The 22,803-nt window shown below is 34.4% G+C and overlaps 1 protein-coding gene across 1 annotated transcript in view; it reads right to left on the bottom strand.

Moving 5' to 3' along the window:
• The window catches only part of MED18 (mediator complex subunit 18), a 61,757-nt gene extending 39,911 nt beyond the window's left edge, over window positions 1-21,846 (bottom strand). The window contains exons 1-3 of the mRNA XM_090414623.1: window positions 21,753-21,846; window positions 18,808-19,010; window positions 2,338-2,404 (exon numbers count right to left, since the gene is read on the bottom strand). Coding sequence (XP_090270749.1) covers window positions 2,338-2,404; window positions 18,808-18,988 — 248 coding nt within the window. The 5' untranslated portion in view covers window positions 18,989-19,010; window positions 21,753-21,846. The remainder of the gene's footprint in view (window positions 1-2,337; window positions 2,405-18,807; window positions 19,011-21,752) is intronic.
• Between the last annotated feature and the right edge of the window lie 957 nt (window positions 21,847-22,803).

The raw sequence follows: 22,803 nt of genomic DNA, 5'->3' as shown, positions 1-22,803 counted from the left end.
GATCAAGACCAGAGCCAGTAGATATGAGTTTTTGAGAAAAATTAGGGAAGTGAACAGATGGCATGAATGGTAACATCATATTCAAAATGAAGACATTAGGAAGAAATTACACTTGTTGGCATTCAACATTGTGTGAATTAGAGCTAGCAAAACAGGATGCCAAGATAGCAGAAATAGAATGGCCCAATCAGAATAGGACTAAAATATAATTTAGCAATACTAGTCCTGACAAAGAGCAGATTAATCTGGAGGAAAATTGTTGATGGTGGTATTAATAATGGTAATTATCATATCGTACTACACAGCAGTGGCAACTCATAAGAATTTGTAATGGTGGGGCTGTAGCAATAAATAAATTTTTTTTTTTAATATCAATACGGATTGAAAAAATTATATCATTAATAAAACTCAAATATGACAGAATTTAACAATATTTAACAGAATTCTTCAATTTGTCCATTTCTACAAAGATATAAATTAAATACTAAAATTAAATAGAAAAAAGAAAACCACACAATATTTACCTACAATAATGACAACGGCATTAATTTGTGTTGTTCGTGCTCAATGTAGTAGAAACATATCTTGGGCTGCAATGCCACCAGCCCAAACTGCATGTAAATCATGCGTTACCCCAAATTGTTACCCAATAGGTAACAATATGGTGTGGTCTGCAATGAATGCAGATTCAGCACTGAGTACGCTAGCCAATACTAGCCCTAGCCTGCACAGTATATTGACTATTGCAAAATTCAACTATTGTTACAAAATGAATTATATAAAATACTACTGAGCAGTATTTTATTACAAACAAGAAAATATATAAAAATTTAAGAACGGCAATAATAAAACAGGAACTTTATTTTATACTGGAGGGCCTGCAGCCCTTATGGATAAGCCACCACTGCTACACAATATCCTGTATATCTCTTGAGGATACATATTAGGAATTTAATGATCATTCCAGAATGATTCTGTGATCAAATCATTTTCAGTGAAACTGCAGACTATTTAATTTCATTTGCTCACGGAGATAACATGAAACTGCTTGATATTCATTCTCTAAAACAGAGTGGATTTTCTCATGCCCTCAACTGGAGAGTGGAAAATTGGTTCCATTCATTAGCTACTTAATTTTTTTTTTAATTTATCATTTTGCACTCTTGTTATAACAGACTTCTACTGTGTTTGATATAATAATTAGTTGCAGATAATTGTGTGGACAAATGAATTGTATTTTAATGTGGATTACAGTAGGTAAAATATTTAGAATGAATCTCTTTCTCTTATACATTATGAAGACAGCAAAATGTTTTTTTTTTTTGTTTTTGTTTTGAAAATTTTATTTTACAGCAACATTAAATCCAAGACAGAAAAATTTCACTGCTTAAATAACTCAATAATTAGGCTATTCATATACATCACTGGGTAGCAGCATGCCCATCAATGGAAAAAAAAAAAAACATCAAAGTAATTAAATAACTGTAGTCAGTCTATGGAGGTTAATGAGAGAATGAAAAATTAAGAAAACATACTTGATGTTCCAGCTATGTGATTACTGTGATGATCACATGGCTGGAACATCATATTTGTTTTTTAGAGTAAATTTCAAATTTAGAGATTGCTTATCTAAAAAAAAGTGATTCAGTGATTAGATGCATTTTTTAAACATGCAAAACAAATATAATATACTTTCTTTTAGGATTGCACGGTGATCCGAATGCATTTTTGGAAATTATGGAGACAACTACCGTGTTTGAATAAAAACTTTAGTTTACTATTACTAAAATTTTACAATTCGACGTTTCGACCTTTATGTTAAGGTCATCTTCTGGAGCGTACAAATATACACAGGAAACAAGCTATACCACAATCATACTGGTTCGTTAAAGACACTGACTAACTGCTACCACAATTGTTGGCCTGACCTCTGGTGGAAAAAAAAAATAAAATAAAATAAAATAATAATAATAATATACCACTACCAACAATGATCATTGCATCTCAAACATAAGCCAAATGCATAATAAATGAAATGGCAGAAACCATACGACTTACCATAACATAAAAGCAAATAAACTTAAGTTTATTTTCAACTTGCATTCTCAGTTTCATTTTTTTTTTTTTTTGTTTGTTTTAATTACAAATCACAGAAATTAAATATGAAACAGAAGTCATCCTTACAAATGAATCAGAAAGATCAGTCACAAAACAAAACATGCTCATTCACTGGATGGGAAAAAAAAAATTGTAAGGAAATTAAATTCCTAGATTATACCTTATACAACAACACATTTTTTCTTTAAAGAGATATTTAAAGTTAAATAATTCACTCACCATGGCATATCCTGGTGGTCCACAGCTTGTCTTGCTCTCAAAATTAGAGGTGTACCAGTAGAACTACCTGTAACATTTTATTTTTGTTATTCTCATAATTATATTTCGCTGCTGTTAAATAACACAATAAAACCATTAAATCCATGGTAATCACATAAACATCATAATGCTGATGTAAAATATTCTAGTCTCATTTTTCTAATAGCCTCTTTTAAGGTCTATCTGGTCTTCTCTTCCTCACTGGTTTATATTTTATTAACTGTTTGGGATACTGGGTGTTAGCTATTTGGTTTACATGTTCTATCCAATTTTGTTTATTTAGTTTTTCTTCTACTAATTTTATTTTATTTATTTATTTTTTAAATATCTTCATTCCTTTTTTGGTCTAATAATGTGTATTTTGCAGTTCTTTTCATGAATCTTATTTCATTTGCTTTTATTCTTTGCTTATGTTGTTTATTCACTGCACAAATTTCACTGCCATATAATGTAGGTACTGCTAAAGTATTGTATATTTTTAAGATGTCTCTTTTTGTATAAGATAAGAATTGGGAGTTCTATTTATCAGGCCTATAATCTGTAAAAATGCTGAAGATTTTAATTTTATGTCTTTTTCTCCTTCATATATTTCACATCCAAGATAATTGAAAGTATTTATCTATTCTATTATTTTATTATTAATAATTCTTTTACTTCTAACTGGAATTTGTCTGCAAAATGCCATTGTTTTAGTTTTATCAATGGATATTTTCATTCCAAACTGTACCACTATAATGTTTAAATTGTATATTGCCTTCCTTATCTGATATTTTTACCTGATCAACTGCAAATAACAACATAGTTCTTTTATTATTGTAGTGTTCCATTGTATTGCATTTCATTCATATAAATTGTTAAAAAGTGTTGGAGACAGAGGACATTCCTGTCTTACATCTTGGTTTACAGATTGTTTTCAGATTTACATGATTGGATATCATATAAAAACAACAATATACATGTTTTTTTATTTTATCCAACTAAGGCTAGAACCATATGTGAATAAAAAAATGCCATAAGAACAAACAGGCTTTAGGAGAGGTAGAGGAACTAGAGACCAAATAGCAAACATGAGATGGATTATGGAAAGAACAAGAGAATTTCAGAAGGAAGCATTCATCTGTTTTATAGATTAAAAGAAAGCTTTTGATTGCATGGATCACAACAGACCACGGATTGCTGTAATGAGATCAATAGGAATATGGGATCATCTAATCTTCTTGATAAGAGAGCTGTATGACAACCAAGAAGCTTCAGTAAAAACAGTCTTTGGAGAAAGAGACAGTGTTCGAGTGGGAAAAAGGGGTGTGGCGGGGTTGTATACTGTATCTTTTTTAATATTTATAGTGAATATATTATGAGAATGGCTAACTTAGACAAAGATCCAACTGGAATAAGATTGGTAGCAGAAAAATATATTAAGATATGCAAAAGATACAACCTTCATAGCAGAAATTAAGGAAGATCTGGAACAGCTGATTCTACTGGTTAAGAGGGAAAGCAACGAAGCTAGGCTTAAGATAAACATCAGCAAAACAAAAGTGATGGCTTCTGGTAATTTAAATGGATTTATAACCGAGGGAGATAAAATAGAATACATCAAAAGTTGTGATTTACTGGGGTCCAGAATCAGAAATGATGGTAAATGTAAAGTTGAAACTAAAAGGATAGTCACGGATTCATTTGAATTATGGGTGCAAAGGAGACTATTAAGAATCCCATGGACTGCAAGAATGATAAAAAAGATTTTAGAGAATATAAAGACAGAATGCTCCTTAGAGGTGATGATCACACAAACAGAAGTTGCTGTACTTTGGACATATTATACGAGATGATGAATCATCGGAAAAGTTTTCTTAGGGTAGACTGAAGGAATGAGAAAGAGAGAAAGACCACAAAAGAGTTGGATGGACAACATAAAAGAACTTATCGACTTGAACTTACAACTGATGACAAGAGGCTGAATAGGATGGAGAACCTTTGTGCACGAGATCACGAAGAGTTGAAAATGATTGGATGGCATATAACAACAGCAACATATCAAAGAGTGTCTTTTTACTTTATCAAATGCTTTTCATAATCTATAAAGAAAAGATCACCATCATCAAATTCCTGACATGTACCCTCAAGGGGTGTACAGGATATGATAGTACTACATGAAAAATTTACATCATTACTAACTTCCTATCTACAATTTTCCTCCAAATCAGTTTGTTACTTGTCAAGACTCCAACATTATCAGATCTTATAGTTCTATCGTCTAAGGCACTTTGTACCGTATCAATCCACCTATATCTTGGTCTTCCTCTGGGTCATTTGACTGCCAACCATATCGATTACAACAGTTATTCAATTTAGTCAGGGAATCTTGCAAATTTGTAGCGGATTTATTTAGAAGTATAACATCGTTTGCATACAGCAAAGAGCTGACATTAACATCTCCTATTCTGATATCATGTTTAATACCACTTTTCTTCATAATGTGATCCATATAGATAATGAATAACAGAGAGGATAATGTAAATCCTTGTCTGACACCAGACTGAACATTAAACCATCTTCCTGTACTTCCTTCAATTCTAACTGCTGACTTACAACTCAAATAAAGACTAAGTATTGCTTGATATAATTTTCCACTGACACCATATAACTATAGCATATTGAATAGCTTCTCTCTTGGCACCTTGTCATATGCCTTATCCAGATCGACAAAACTTAAATACAGATCTTTGTTATATACACATGCTTTCTCAACTATTTGTCGTAAAGTGAAGATCTGATCCTGACAGCCTCCATTTGGCCTGAATCCAGCTTGTTCTTCACCAAGCTTTTCTTCCACAATTCTTCTCAACCGTTTCTCAAGTATACTTACATAGATCTTGCCAGGAACACTCAGTAGGGAAATACCTCTGTAATTCTCACATTCAGTTTTATTTCCCTTTTTATTTATATATGGGTGCTATTAGAGCTCTACTCCAATCATCGGGAATTCGTCCCTCTGTCCAGGCTTTCTGAACTATGCAGTGCAGCCACCATAAGACTTTTATACCATCATATTTCAGCATTTCTGGTTGAATATCATCTACTCCTGCTGCCTTTCCACATTTCAACCCTTTGATGGCTTTTTCTACTTCCGGTATGGATATATATTCCTGACTGTATGCCTGTCGAGTGTTTTTTACCACTGTGTTATCACTGCTTGTTTCATTTACCAATTTTTCAAAGTAATTACTCCATACTTCAAGAATATCTTTTTCTCCTGTTTTCATGTCACCATTTTCATCTCTAACTCCTTTCACAGCACTCTTTCCTCCATTTCTAAGCTTCTTCATCAACCTCCAAAATATCTTACCACCTTCTTGATATTTATTTTCTATGTTCTTGCCAAAGTCCACCCATGACTTTTGTTTAGCTAGTTTTACACAGTGTTTTGCTTTCTTACATTTGTCTGTGTATTCTCTAAGAGCAAATACTGACTTATTTGCCAGGAACTTTTGATATGCTTTCTTCTTTTGTTTCACCGCCTCTTTAACTTCCTGTGTCCACCGTGGAGTTCTGATTTTTCTATCCTTGCAAACAACCTCACCACATGCCTCTCTGGTTGAATCAATAAGGGTTTTCTTCAAGGCTTGCCACTGAAACTTCAAAGTTTGGTTCCTATTCTCAAACTCTTTCATTTTTTCTTCAATAATCTTTGTGTATTTTAGTCTACAGTTTACATCTGAGAGCTGCTCAACTTTTATTCGCTTTAAAACTTTCTTACATGTTATTCTTTTCAATATGAAATTCAATTTTATCCTGCTCAAGACTAAATAGTGATCACTTCAAATCCTCTGTACACTCTGGTGTCCTGCACCAGGGAGAAAACATCACTATCAACAATAACATAGTCAATGAGACTTTTCTTATTCCTTGCCTCTTCTCTCCATGTGAATTTGTGCATATTTTTATGTTGGAACATGGTGTTAGTAATAACCAGTCCATGTCCTGAGCAGAAATCCAACAGGTATTTGCCATTATTATTAGCTTTGCTCTTTTCTCCAAATTTTCCCAAAATATTTTTGTATTTCTGACAATCATTTCCTACTTTGCTATTTAGATCCCCAACAAGGAACAACTTTTCCTTTTTTTCATTGTGTCAGTTGCTTTTTCTAAAGCATCAAAAAATTCCTCCACTTCTAACTTAGTAGAACCTTCTGTGGGACCATGGGCACAAATAAGTTTCAATGTCCAATTCCCCATTCTGATATTTGCCCACATCACTCTACTTGAGACTGCCTGCTATTCAAGAAGATCAGCTTCATATTTTGTGTTGAATACTATAGCTACTCCTTCTTGTCCTTGATTGTCATTTCCTGAGTATAACATTTTGTATTTATTGTAAAGAAAAGATGAGCTTCTAAATTAATTCTCTTCTTTTCTCTATAGTACTTTTAGACAAAATACTGCATCCATAGTTGTCATTTTCTAAATCCATTTTGACATTTTAATATTATTGTCACTAAATATTTTTCATTTTTTATTAATTATTTCACTATATATTTTGTAGCATGTATTCAGTAAACTAATATGTTTGTAATCAGAATGTTTTCTTTTATCTCTTTACAAGTTTTATTATCATTTCTTTTTTTATCATTTCTTTATCTCTTTTATCTCTTTATAATACAAGTATAGTATTACTTGTATTCCATTTGATTGGCATTTGTACAATTTATATTTAAACATTAAATCTGTTATCTCTTTAAAAAAAATCATAATGCAATTGACTAATTAATTTAATTACTCCTAGTTGAATTACATTATAAAGCTTCATATAATACAGAATGCTTTTACAATGAATGCACTGTCAAAAACTGAAGCTGAGATATATGAGAAGCATATGAAGGGGGCTGGAAAGTTCTGATAAACACCTAAGACAAAAATGATATTAAAGCAACTGATTACAACCACAAGAAAGAGCATACAAGGATATAAGAACATACGTTACCTTCATAACTCTACTACTAGTATGTTCTTTCTTGTGGTTACATCAGTTGCTTTGATATCATTTTGTTCTAAGTGTTTATCAGAAATTTTCAGACCCCGGCCCCCTTAGTTATCTTTAGTTTCAAATACTCAATCTCATGATCCTCAGTAACCACAAAACATCGGGGAATACCATACTCACTGTACTTTTATTCTTGTAAAAAAAAAAGGATCAAAGCTGTATAACTGAGAGGAGACCTCCACATAACCTTTAAAGGAATGCGGAGAACCGACCAGGGCTTCTGACCAAATGTCCAATCCTCACCTTCTCGTGGTGCACCCTGTTGGGTATCTACTTGGATACTGAGCGAATGAAGGTGGGCTGGCAATATGGGATTTAGCCGACCAAATTGTATTCTTATTTGGTTAAATCAATATAAAAAATGATGAACAACATGGCCAAATTTCATGCCGACTGGGGCGTCACCTCGTTAAACAAGGCCCCCATTTTCACCAGGGAACCAGGATGAGCAGCGAAAAGTCAGCAACTGGAACAAATCTGAAAACAAACCCCAACTCGACATCACCAGAGTAAAAGATCGGTACTATCAACATAAGAAGATGGCAAAGAAATGGAGTTAGCTGAGGAATTAGATAAGTACCAGATCGACATAATAGGGGTAAATGAAACAAAAAAGACAAAAACTGGTGATATCTTTCTGAGCAATAAATACAAAATGTTATATTCAGGCAATGACAATCAAGGAAAAGAAGGAGTAGTCATAGAATTCAACACAAAATACAAGGCTAATCTTCTTGAATGGCAGTCAGTCTCAAGTAGAGTAATGTGGGCAAATATGAGAATGGGGAACTAGACAATAAGACTTATTTGTGCCTGTGGTCCCACAGAAGGTTCTACTAAGGTAGAAGTGGAGCAATTTTTTGAGGCTTTAGAAAAAGCACAATGAAAAAGGTATTATGAAAGTATTAAGGTATTAAGAAAAAGGTATTATGAAATGAAGATATTATGAAAGAATTAAACCAAGAACCAGTAATAGAAAAAATTAAAAAATATACACATAAATGGATGGAACATGTTCAAAGAATGAAAACAGAAAGATTACCAAAACAAGCCTTAAAGTACAAGCCATTAGGAAAAAGAAAACCAGGACGTCCTCTTAAACGATTCAACGATGACTTCTAAGGCCAGAACAGGCCATGCTAGGCCTAAATCCTTGATACATATAATGATGATGATGACAATGAAAAATGAAAAGTTTGTCCTTGTTGGGGATCTAAACAGCAGAGCAGGAAATGATTGTCAGACATACAAAAATATTTTGGGAAAATTTGGAGAAAAGAGCAAAGCCAAAAATAATAGCAAATATCTGTTAGATTTCTGTTCAGGACATGGACTGGTTATTACTAACACCATGTTCCAACATAAAAATTTGCACAAATTCACATGGAGAGAAGAGGCAAGGAATAAGAAAAGTCTCATTGACTATGTTATTGTTGATAGTGATGTTTTCTCCCTGGTGCAGGACACCAGAGTGTACAGAGGATTTGAAGTGATCACTATTTAGTCTTGAGCAGGATAAAATTGAATTTCATATTGAAAAGAAGAACATGTAAGAAAGTTTTAAAGCGAATAAAAGTTGAGCAGCTCTCAGATGTAAACTGTAGACTAAAATACACAAAGATTATTGAAGAAAAAATGAAAGAGTTTGAGAATAGGAACCAAACTTTGAAGTTTCAGTTGCAAGCATTGAAAAAAGCCGTGATTGATTCAGCCAGAGAGGCAAGTGGTGAGGTTGTCTGTAAGGATAAAAAAATCATAACTCCCTGGTGGACACAGGAAGTTAAAGAGGAAGTGAAGAAAAAGAAGAGAGCATATCAAAAGTTCCTGTCAAATAAGTCAGCTTGTGCTCTTAGAGAATACAGAGACAAATGCAAGAATGCTAAACACTGTGTAAAACTAGCTAAACAAAAGTCATGGGTGGACTTTGGCAAGAACATAGAAAATAAATATCAAGAAGGTGGCAAAATATTCTGGAGGTTGTTGAAGAAGCTTAGGAATGGAGGAAAGAGTGCTGTAAAAGGAATTAGAGATGATAAATGTGAAATGAAAACAGGAGAAAAAGATATCCTTGAAGTATGGAGTAATTACTTTGAAAGGCTGTTAAATGAAACAAGCAGTGATGACAGCACAGTGGTAAAAAAACCCTGAGGCATGCAGTCAGGAATACATATCCATACTTGAAGTAGAAAAAGCCATCAAAGGCTTTAAATGTGGAAAGGCAGCAGGAGTAGATGATATTCAACCAGAAATGCTGAAGTATGGTGTGGTATAAGAGTCTTACTGTGGCTGCACTGCATAGTTCAGAAAGCCTGGACAGAGGGACAAATTACCGATGATTGAAGTAGAGCTCTCATATATAAAAAGGGAAATAAAACTGAATGCGAGAATTACAGAGGTATTTCCCTACTAAGTGTACCTGGTAAAATCTATGCAAGTATACTTGAGAAAGATTTGAGAAGAATTGTGGAAGAAAAGCTGGTGAAGAACAAGCTGGATTCAGGCCAAATAGAGGCTGTCAGGATCAGATCTTCACTTTACGATAAATAGTCGAGATAACATGGGAATATAACAAAGGTCTGTATTTAAGTTTTGTCGATTTGGAAGAGGCATATGACAAGGTGCCAAGAGAGAAGCTATTCAATACGCTATAGTTATACGGTGTCAATCGGGCATTATATTAAGCAATACTTAGTCTTTATTTGAGTTGTAAGTCAGCAGTTAGAATTGAAGGAAGTACAGGAAGATGGTTTAATGTTAAATCTGGTGTGAGACAAGGAAGTACATTATCCCTTCTGTTATTCATTATCTATATGGATCACATTATGAAGGAATGGTATTAAACATGATATAAAAATTGGAGATGTTAATGTCAGCTCTTTGCTTTATGCGAACGATGTTATACTTCTAAATAAATCTGCTACAAGTCTGCAAGATTCTCTTACTAAATTGAATAACTGTTGTAATAGATATGGTATGAAGGTCAGCAGTAAAAAGACAAAGACAAAGAAAATAGGCAGAATCATTAAAAATGTCAACTGTTTGTCAATTGTGAATGGAGAACCAGTGGAAAATTTTTGATTCAATTGACTTCAATTTTCTTCAAACTGACTTCAATTTGATTCAATTGACTTCCCACCATACCAGCTCTGCTGGTATGGTGGGAAGTCAATTGAATAAATTCATATGGAATAAGAAAGAAATTAGTCGGAACACTAAATCAGCTGTATACAAGACAGTGTTCAAACCAGTTTTAACTTATGGATCTGAGAGCTGGGTCAGAAGTAATACACTTGACCAAAGACTAAAGACTGCAGATATGAGAGTCCTGAGAAAGATTATAGGCGTGAACAGATGGCATCAATGGCGATATCATATTAAAAACGAGAATATTAGGAAAGAACTTGACATTGTCAGCATTCAGGAATGCATTAGCAGAGCTAATCTCAGGTGGTATGGTCACTTAAACAGAGTGGGTGAAGAAAGATTAGCAAAACAAGCATTCTCTGCCAGGTTGGCAGCAAAACGACCCAGAGGAAGACCAAGATATAGGTGGATTGATACGGAACAAAGTGCCTTAGATGATAGAAATATAAGATCTGATAATGTTGGAGTCTTGACAAGTAAGAGACAAATTTGGAGGAAAATTGTAGATAGGAAGTTAGTAATGATGTAATTTTTTTCATGTAGTACTATCATATCCTGTACACCCCTTGAGGGTACATGGCAGGAATTTGATGATGATGAAAAAAAAATTACTGTTCATAAAACCTGAATATGCTTGGATGAAACAAATAATTCTGCTGTGTGACAACATATATACTATTTGTCATTTGGTGATGTCTGCTAATGATGTCTACCAATAATGTTATGGTAGCAATGAAAGGTTCTTTGTAAATTAATTTCTTTTAATTAGTTTAAATATGTTAAAAAAACAGTCATCTGGTCTTTCAACTAAATTCTCATGTGTCACATCACTGACTAGTCTTATCACAGTAAATGATGTGCATTTTATAACTCATTTACAGTCATGCCTCTTTCCTGAAGTGGATATTTTGTTACATTACACAAAATGGTTTACATGCCTTGGGATGAAAATGAGAAAAAAAAAAAAAAAAAAAAAAACTGCATTCTCAATAGCAAACTTACAGAACAAGTTGGCTGTTTTAGTTATTTTAGGTACGTTTCAGTGAGGATTGCAATTAAATATGGAACATATACTAGTCAACACAGCTATAACAAACTTCTCAAAATTCCAGACCAAAGCCTACCGAAGTCAATCAACTGTACAAGAGTCAAAGTTGGTAAGGTAGGGAGCCAGCCAGATGCACTCTAGAAGCCTAATAGAGTTAAAAAAATAACATTCAAGAAAGATAATCTGTATAGCTACAATAAATAGTTTTATGCATCAAAAGTCTATATTACTTGCAAGATGGTCCAAAGAAATTACAGATACAAAACAGAATAACATGAATATATGTATAATTTTATATCTAGGTTGTCAGATTATGACAAAGCTATGAATGTACCCCATAATAAGAAATTATGGAAACATAATTAACTAAATCAAGAAAAAAAAATTATAAGTTTAATTCCATTTTACCAACTAGAAGAAGTTTATTTAGGTTGAGAAATCATGAGAATATAACAAAGATCTGTATTTGAGTTTTGTAGATCTGAAAAAGCATGTAAAAGGTACCATGAAAAAAAATGTTCAAAACACTACAATTATATAGTAAATGGGACAATATATATTTGATGAACATCAGCAGTTAGTTTGAAAGAGATACAGGAATATATTAAATCACGCATGAGACAAAGGTGCACATTATCTCCAGTATGGATCACTTATGAAAGAAAGTGGCATTATGTCTGATATCACAACTGGAGATATGGAACTCATCTCTTAACTTAATCCAGATAATGACATACTCTGCAATAAATCCAGTAGTAGTTTGCAGTATTCCTTAACTAAATTAAATAACTGGTGTAAAAAAATTTGGTATGAAAATCAGTAATAAAAAGATAAAGACTATGTAAATAGACACACTGTAAACAGCACCTACACCTTGAATGAAAACCTATAGTAGAGACCAAATAAAACATTTTAGCCATTTCGACACAATTTTTAGCAGAGAAGGCAACAAAATATGGAAACAGAAAACAGAATAAGCAAAGCTGGTGTGGTGGGGAGATGACTGTTAAATTTATATGGAAAAAGAGAGAAATATGTCAAAACATTAACTACAGATATGCCATTGGTTTTCTGGCAACGGATAGTTTGTCGACTCCTTTAGCATGGACAAAATTTTAAGAGGATGACTGAAAAAAAAGAGAGCCAAAAGGCTTCACTTCGGCGATGCAAAATTATTCAAATTAAGTGGATACTGAATCTAACATTAATTCAAAGCCAAATATAGAAACTATAAATGTTTTGGCAGATCCAAGCATAAGCAAACCTTTCATGACAGGGGAAACTCGTCGTAAAGGTGGAGAAAGCTCTGATCACTATCCTTAGTATTTCCCATAATGAATGGTTTTTACCTTTGTTGAGGTCTCGTTAGTGGGAGCCAGACCCAGATATAAATACTCAGGTTGAAGTGATGCAGAACTTATACTTCACCATACAAGTTGCCAGAAAAGGTATCAAGGCAACTCGTATGGAAACTCAATTTATTCTTAATTATGAATTTCAGTGAACTAATAGAAAGTATACTACATTAAACAATTAACTTATCCATGCTACTATATATTCATTATGTACACCATAAGTTATCACTGTTTTGTAATATTAACTATGTTAAAAATCATCACAAATGCTAACAACGATAGTGCATATTCTTCTTCTTATTATTATTATTATTACATGGAGGTATTATGTAATTATTACCCCAAGGAGTGATTATAATTATTACTCATGGAGTCAAAGACTCATCTGGGAGGTACTTTTATCACACACACACACAGCTCATCATACAGTGCCTTGAACACATTCAAACTCCTTGCAGACACCACACTCTCAGGCAAGGCATTCCAATTATTTACAACTCTGCACAAAAAAACATTGCCTCTCACTTCGTTACTCATATTCTTCTTATTATTATTATTGTTATTATATGGAGGTATTATGTAATTATTATTATTATTATTTTATTATTACCCCAAGACCTCATGGAGTCAAAGACTCATCTGGGAGGTCCTTTTATCACACACACACAGCTCATCATACCGTGTCTTGAACACATTCAAACTCCTTGCAGACACCACACTCTCAGGCAAGGCATTCCAATTATTATTATTAATAATAATAATTATTATTATTTTATTATTACCCCAAGACCTCATGGAGTCAAAGACTCATCTGGGAGGTCCTTTTATCACACACACACAGCTCATCATACCATGCCTTGAACACATTCAAACTCCTTGCAGACACCACACTCTCAGACAAGGCATTCCAATCATTTACAACTCTGCACAAAAAAAACCTGCCTCTCACTTCCCTACTCATATTTTTCTTATTATTATTATATAGGCCATATTCTTCTTATTATTATTATTGTTATTATATGGAGATATTATGTAATTATTATTATTATTATTATTTTATTATTACCCTAAGACCTCATGGAGTCAAAGACTCATCTGGGAGGTCCTTTTATAACACATACAGCTTATCATACCGTGCCTTGAACACATTCAAACTCCTTGCAGGCACCACACTCTCAGGCAAGGCATTCCAATCATTTACAACTCTGCACAAAAAAAAACCTGCCTCTCAGTTCCCTACTCACACCTTCTTTATACAGTCTACAGGGATGACCTCTGGTTCTTCCTTATACAATGGAACAAGAATCTCCCTACTTCTACATGTCAGTGTCCTCCACATCATTCCCAGAAGCCTTTGTGTTGACTTCACAATTTTGGCTATGTGTCCCCTAAATTTCAGATCCTTATCCACTATCACTCCCAGATCTCTTATTTCTTACACCTCCAACAATATATCCTCACCAAGCATAAATTCTGCATCCCATCTTTGTTATCCAAATTTTAAAACCTTACATTTTGCAACATTAAACTCACATCCCCATTTTCGTGCCCAATCACTCAATTTATTCAAGTCTTAGTGTAAGGCCACATCATCTTCACTACTCTTCATGGTTCGTCTCAACTTTGCATCATCTGCAAACAACTGAATATCTCGATCCAAATCTTCACCTATATCGTTAATATACAAGTTAAACAGTAATGGCCCCAAAACAGACCCCTGAGGCACTCCACTAGTGACTTTCCTGTTCCTGGATATCGCTCCCCCACACACAACTTGTTGATATCTATCAGATAGCCAGTCTCCAATCCAATGCACTAATCTAATATCCAACCCCATCTGCTCTAGTTTGACTATCAATTTATCATGAGGTACTCTATCAAAAGCCTTTGCGAAATCTAAGTATATTACTGTGTATCCTTCTCCTCTGTCCAAGGAAGCAGTCACTTTATTGTAATAAGCAGATTACTAAAATATGAGCTCCCTTTAGCAAATCCATGCTGTCCATCAAAGATAATACCATCGTTGTCAACCCAACTCTGGATCCTAGTTCTCACAAGCTTCTCCAAAGTTCGATCACCTCCTTTATGAAGTGGCACAATCTTGCCCTCCTCAGGGACTTGACCGAGTGCAAGACTCGTATTAAAAAAAATATGTCAAGACAGGTGTAAACTCCCTGGCACATTCCTTCAGAATACATGGTGATATATTATCAAGTCCCACAGCCTTATTAACATCTAGTTTACTAAACTCCCCATACACCTCTTGCTCACTTACAGTCAGTCTCTCCTCCCCATCATATACTGCTCTCAATCTCTCCATGAAGTCACATTCACAAGATTGAAAGACCTTTACAAACTGCTCATTAAGTATCTCCACCACACATTCTGCAACAGCTGTCTTTATACTATTTTCTCCTATCAATGTCATCCTTCTATAATTAATCTTTCTTTTGCTGGCTACATATCGAAAGAATTCCTTAGGATTCTTTTTGGCTTCATTAGCTAACTGCTGTTCATACCTCTCTTTAGCTACTCTCACCAACCAAGTCACTCTCTTTGCCTAGTCTTTGTAGACTTCATGGAATTGGTTATTTCCACTTCTCTTATGCTGCCTCCACAATGCCCTCTTTCTCTGTATCATGCTTAATCTCTTTATTTATCCATCTCACACCTACCTTATTTAACCTTCTCACCCTTGGAATACACTTAGACATTGCATCTACTAGATAGTTTTTTGAAAATCCCCCAAGCTGCATTGATCTGTTTTCCAGCTAACTCCTCATTCCATGCTACACCCGCAAGCTGTCTCCTGAACTCTTCATAATCACCCCCCCCCACCACCATTGTAGTTGCACATATACCCTTTTCTCACAGAGGTCCTCACACTGCTGGCAACCACCCAGGTAATCACCTCATGGTCACTCTCACCAATTGGTGGATGATTTGACACCTCATTTATAATTACATCCTCTGATGAGATGCTCAAATCCAAGACCCTCAATCCTCGCGTGCCCTCTGTTGCATACCGTCTGAGGTAGTTATCCCTCAAAAACTCAAGAAACTCGTTTTCTTTACTTCCAGTTGCTATCTCATCATTCCAGTTTATATTGCCATAATTAAAATCACCCATAATGATCACCCTTTTCTTATTTGCTTGGCTAATTTGATTATACATTTCATTATCACCACCATCCACATTACCTGGTCTATAACAACATCCAACCAAGTATTTCATTCCATTACCTCTATCTCACACCATACTGCCTCAAAACCATTGGCACTATTTCCCTGTTGCATCTCTACTTTGTATGGACATAACTCTTTTTCTGTCATCAATAGCACTCCCCCCCACCCTTTTTACCCCTTCTATCCCCACGAAACACATTATACCCTCTATTCCTGTCTGAATCGTCCTCATCTAACCATGTCTCACTTATTCCAACAATTTTTGGGTGATCACACTCAATTAGTGCAACCAATTCATCTGCCTCGTTTCTTACACTTCTAGCATTTGTAAACAAACAGAACAGCTCATTCCTGCATCCACAGCTAGTTCCACTGATACCACTCATTCAATGTGATCTCTCCATTCTCAACTGTGGCCATTTCCCTTTCTGCTTACTCAACCCTCTTCAATTCCAACTGTTTCCTCTTGATCCCAGGTCATCCTATTCCTTTCCTGTCTACACATGCTCTCACATCCTCTTGGAGAATCCACCTTTCTCATGCTGTGTATCCCTGTAAATGAATGAAACGTTCTCTCAATTTTGTTTCCTTCTACCACTCTAGCCTCACTTTTATCCTTTTTAACATCCGTTATGGTTTTTAAATCACTCGTTTTTGTTTTTTTTTACTGATTTTTTATTCTTTCGCCTCTCATTCACAGCATCCTTCTCTTTGTGCACTCATTTTCCCTGCGACATTCTCGCTACTAACACTTTCTGTCATCAATTTCATATCTGCATTCATCAATTCCTAGTTCAGGTCACACTTCACACACACACACACACACACACACACACACTCTCCTTCCATCAGCCCTAAACATCGACAAATTATTTATGTAATCGAAAGAATACATACACACTTCAAATCGAAAGAATAAATACACACTTCACACTTAATGAAACAACTGAAGTCTAAATTAAATTCATGGAATGACAAAGGCGCCGCCATGTTATTTCCTCTGCCGGTTACTACTCTAAGGTCTAATAATAATGAATTTGTAATTAAGTTTAGGCAAATGAAAATCCCCCACACTAATAATACTGGTAGCGCACAACTTTTACAGCAGCTCTTACTCAAACAAATACTCATATATACTTAATTATTCCAAGAATACTTATCTTAATCCAGAGCTCTTCTTACACACATGTGCCATGTAATAACAATAATAATAATATATGGTACCTCTATGGAGTCCAGAGACTCATCATGGGAGACCCATGCTAACTTTTAAACATACAAAACCTATCATATCTCTCCTTAAACTCATTCACTGTCAAAGCACCCACAACTAATTCTGGCGATCTGTTCCACTCATTCACCACTCTACATGCAAAAATCCAGTCTGCACACTCTTACTAACCACACTCTTACACAACTACCATGGACGACCCCTAGTTCTCCAAGTATTTGTCACATATTGAAAAGTTCCTTTGCATCAATTTTATAAAACCTCTTCAATATCTTAGAAGTTTCTACCATGTCTCCTCTTTTCCACCTGACAACTAAACTTTGTAACCCACACACTATTTTCATTAGACATTCCATAGACACCTATCACCAGAGCTTGGTCACTTGTCTGAATCCTCTCTATCACCTCCTGGTCCCAAGGAAACCCTACTGACCAAATGTGTACACAGCAGTCAAGATGCTGCCAAATCAAAGCTTTAAAAAGAGGGATAATAACTTCCCTATCTTTATTTGTTAACATGTTTTTCAACATCCAAATAATAATCCTTTGAGCTATTTTACCAAAACTTTTGTAAGTTGATATACTATCAGCTGTATATTATGGTTGACACATGTTGGTACACTACCAACATGTATCAAGTATTACATGATCATGATCTGAGTTTGTGTTGGATGGGGGGAGGGAGATTATCATATCAAGCTACAAGACTGATTATATCAGTTCCACACATCAAAAGTTACAGAACCTATAGTAAATCAATGTATTCATACTAGCTAGGTGATGGGAATAATGAATGTTGAAGAGCTCATATACTGAGGATTTAACAGTACATGGATACTGTGGTGGTGCTTATTATTATTATTATTATTATCATTATTATTACCCAAAGACCTCATGGAGTCAAAGACTCATCTGAGAGGTCTTTTCAGGAAAGAAAATTGTGAATACCAACTTGAGTAAACAGTGTTACTGAAGGGGAAAAAAAAAAAAGGCATAAATCAGAAAGACAATGTAACAAAGCATGGAACCAATAAGATGCATTGGCAGTTAATTGAACTAAATCTGATCTTGTCTGAGAATTAATGTTATCAAAGATATGAGATGGGGAACTTTTTTGCAAGTATCAAGTCAAAATTCTGTTTTCTTATGTAAACCATGTTACTACCCCCTCCCCACTGGACAGCATCACAGAATTCTACTAAAAGGCACTATTAATAATGGTATCTTAAATTTCAGTTATTTGAGTAGTGCATTGTGTTAAATAAGGAGGATGCAGTCCTATTTAATAAGATTTGACACAAACTATTTTAATAGTAAAACAATGCACTGTATACTATAAAAATTTCCAATATACATATTTGAATATTCAGAAGTTTAAACAAATTACTTGCACACCAATTTTTAAAGAATAACAAATACTCACGAATTTGAAAAACCATTTCATAATCATGAAACGTTTCAGGCGGCTCATCAGCATTATCGCACAAGCCTCTTAAACGATGCAAAAGCACTTCACATGAAGTATCCATAATACTGCCTTGAAGAAGATATTCCTGCTGTGGAACTATTGTTACACATCTGCGAACTGATGCTACAGACTCCATAACTTTCTTATGAAAGCAGTACCTATGATATATGACATAATTAAGAAATGTGTTATAATTCAAGTTAAAGCATAAGCCTTTTTTTTTATGAGAATCTGTCAGAATGAGAATTTTTTTTAATAGTAAATAATTTGCCTATTCCCAAACCAACAGCTACCTCAATGAAAATAAATAGTACAAGAAAAGTTTATTAAATAAAAAAGAAAGAAAAATGCACAAGGTTGTACAGAATCTTCCACTTCACAGGTTATAATTCACATTAAAAAAAATTTAAAAAAAACTATTAAACAAAATTACTTAAAAAAGGCTACTGCTGAATAATGCAGATGCTGAAAAAAAAAGAATAATGCAGATGCTGAAAGTGCCTACATATCAGAGCCGGAAAGACATTACTTACCCTTCACTAGTAAAGATCTGAATCCCATATAAGCTGTGAGGTACATTTCCAATAAACTGGCAAATTGGCTGATGAACATCTAGTTAACAGACAAAATGCACTGGCTTCACAGCTTAGATCTGCTGACTATAATTCTGAAAATTCAAATGCAGGCCATGTCAGTTATCAGGGACTAAAGGTTCAATCATGCAGAATTAATAAGGTTTTCTGCTTAATAACCCTGTACCATTTTTCATTCTGTCCCATATATATATGAGGCACAGAACTTATTATAACAGTCATCACTGTTAATCTCATTATTACTTTCCTATCAATAACTCTTGGTATTCTTCTCAAGAACAATAGAGCCATTCGCTTATATATATATATATATATATATATATATGTATATATATATATGCTTGCTCAAATATTTGTTGTACAAAGCCAGAAATCCTAAAGTCATGAACATTTTGGATCTGGCACTTTGTACAACCTAAATTGGCTGGTTTATACAAGTGTGGCTTAGAATTATCTATCCAAGAAATCTTAAATACTTACAAAGTGAAAGATTAAACAAAATACATTAAAATAAAAACTATTAAGAAAATAGAACAGAATTTATATACTGTAGTATCAATTCTATTTTATTAAACTCCATTCATTTTCACATGCTTTCCTTATTTTTCACTTTTTAAATATATTTCAGATTTCAAGGATGATTAATTCTTTCTCACACTTACGAAAATTGCCCTGCTAACCTTGGGTATAAAAACACTAATTCACATTTAATTATCATTATACACACACTAGAAAATCCTTAGGCAGTCACACCAACCCATGAAAGGTTGTACACATACAGCACATTAATACTATGGGTGATCTAAGGATTTTGTCATTTTTATTATTATTTTTTTTTATATTTATACTTACTTTTACATAATAAACCACACTCTAAAGATGAAACATGGGGCTTTTTCAAGTGACTTCAAGGCTCAAATAGGTAGGGCAGTGGTCTCACAATGAAATCAGGCAATGAAATTCATCAACCACCTGAAGACAATCCCAAAACGCCCATGCCTAAGGCAGAATTTAAATCTGCAGCCTGTATATTGGAGAGCATCTACATTAACCACTTGGCCAACCAGGCCAGCAAATAATATTTTGTTTATAAAATTATGTTTGTTTCCTTAAGTGACATCTAAAACCTGACATTTAATGAAATTCATATTTACAGCGACTGGCTTAAAGTATTTCAAGTTTTTACAATATGCAAGGTAATCAAAGAATAATGACTCCTAATATGAAAAAATAAATCTTTATAAGCATTTTTCAGATGAAAATGAAATACACCTTATAATATAGAGGGCACCAAGTTATTTGCTGGAGGCATACAAAAGAAGTTATATTTCACTTCATTGTCATCTGAAAAGTGCTTACATAGATTCTTCTGAATCTTTATGGGATCCAAATCAATTTTTCCAACCAACATTTAAGTTACTGTACCAATATATTTGTGAATGCACTAGTGGCATTACTGTAATCTTTCCTCAGAAGGAATCACTGGCAAGAAATAGATCAAGAGAATAGTTGAAATTATATGATATTGTGAACTATGCAAATAACTTCTTTGTGACATCATATGCCTAAGTAAGTATCACTACTTGCCAAATCAGTACAACTGCAAAAGGAAAACCAGTTGGTTTTAAAAGAAGAATCTCTGGAGAATGCTATTTCATCGTTAGGAGGGGGGAAATCATTACTGAAATAAAGAAAATCGTTAAGTTAGGCTAGCTACTGGAGCATTTGGTGATCTGGAGATTCCCTCTGACATGGAATATGAGAACAAACATATTCTAAAATGATATAGTGGAGACGAAAAAGACAGAGAATGTATAACCGAGGAAAAGTGAGATTAGGCACAGAAGCTGAAAGATGAGTACGTTAGGAAAACGTGTTGCTTTGCAGACTTTGGAATTAACACAATATGTATTTGTAAAATATATCTGGAAGGTATACCTTATTCAGAGCATAATCTATTTATCTCTGCTTGACTTTAAAATTCGGAAGGAAATACAATATACAGTAATGGATTTATTGTTAAGTAATACACTTGGAGAATACCATGACAGCGCTGCTACATTATCTGCCCTTCAACTGGTAACATAAAATGAAATCAGTGAGTGTTAAGAGGAAACACAAATTTGCTATTGCAGCACGTGTTAATGTATTATGTACATACGTAATATGAAAATCAAAGTCGATGTAGCTTCATTTAATTTCATTAAATTACGAAGAGATCGGTGAACAACCTAATTTAGTTTTAGTAGCACTCGACACAATTATATCTCATATATCAACTTTGCTTTTACGCAAAAACATACTTACTTTTTTTTAACCTATTATTTTATTTCCATTAGCAGCTGTATAGTCTTTTCGGTTTCAAAGATACATAACCACGCTAAAGCCACAAAAAGAAAATAAACACAGCAGAACAACTCGCCGCTGAAGTTACGCTCACTCTAGCGGTGTACTACTGAAAACGCACGTATGTATTTTTTTGTGAATTTCTGAAAAACGCGCATGTGTAAATAGCTGATAACAAGTATGAATTTAAATTTCGTGCTTTCATTTTACATACACAGTATCAAATTTATTTGATCTGTGAGGCAGATCAAAGACTCTGGAGGAAGGGTATTAAATTAAGGAAGGGCTTTTGAATGAAAAAAATGCAAGGACTCACAGAAAAGATAGGGAGCCTTATGAGGGAACAGTGCAGAACATTAGTAGAGTGGAAGTGAAGGAAGCCATAAAGAGGATGAAGAATGGAAAATCAGTGGGCCCTGACAGGATCCCAGTGGAGGATGGAAGGCACTTGGGGAAGAAGGAATTGACCTGCTGTGGGACCTGTTAATAAAAGTTTGTCAACAGGAAAATATACCCGAGGAATGGAGGGAAAGTACTTTTGTCCCCATCTACAAGAGTAAAGGGGATGCATAAGACTGTAAGAATTACAAAGGAATAAAGTTGATGTCCTGCACAATGAAAATCCTAGAGAGGGTTCTTGATGGAAGAATGAGAAAGGAGGCAGAGATTGCAAAAGAGCAATTTGGCTTCATGCCTGGTCGATCGACGACAGATGCTATCTTTGGGATAGGACAGATAATGGAAAAGTTTCGAGAGAAGCAACGGGAGCTATATCTGGTATTTATTGATTTGGAGAAAGCGTATGATAGAGTGGCAAGGCAAGAAGTCTGGAGGTGGCTGAGGGAGAAGAAGGTATCGGAGAAATATATCAGGTTGGCAGGAGATGTATAGAAATGTGAAGACAAGAGTTCAACCTGCCTGGGAGAGACAGAAAGTTTTCCAGTGACAGTTGGCTTGCATCAAGGGTCGGCATTAAGTCCGTTCCTGTTTAATATTGTGATGGAGGTGGTGA

The sequence above is a fragment of the Typopeltis vanoorti genome, chromosome 25, assembly GCF_054136105.1.
Source record: "Typopeltis vanoorti isolate ZY-2024b chromosome 25, IOZ_Tvanoo_1.0, whole genome shotgun sequence".
In the NCBI taxonomy this organism is placed as follows: Eukaryota; Metazoa; Arthropoda; class Arachnida; order Uropygi; family Thelyphonidae; genus Typopeltis; species Typopeltis vanoorti.
Note: the sequence above shows the minus strand (reverse complement) of the source record. Positions and strands in the feature narration are given on the sequence as shown.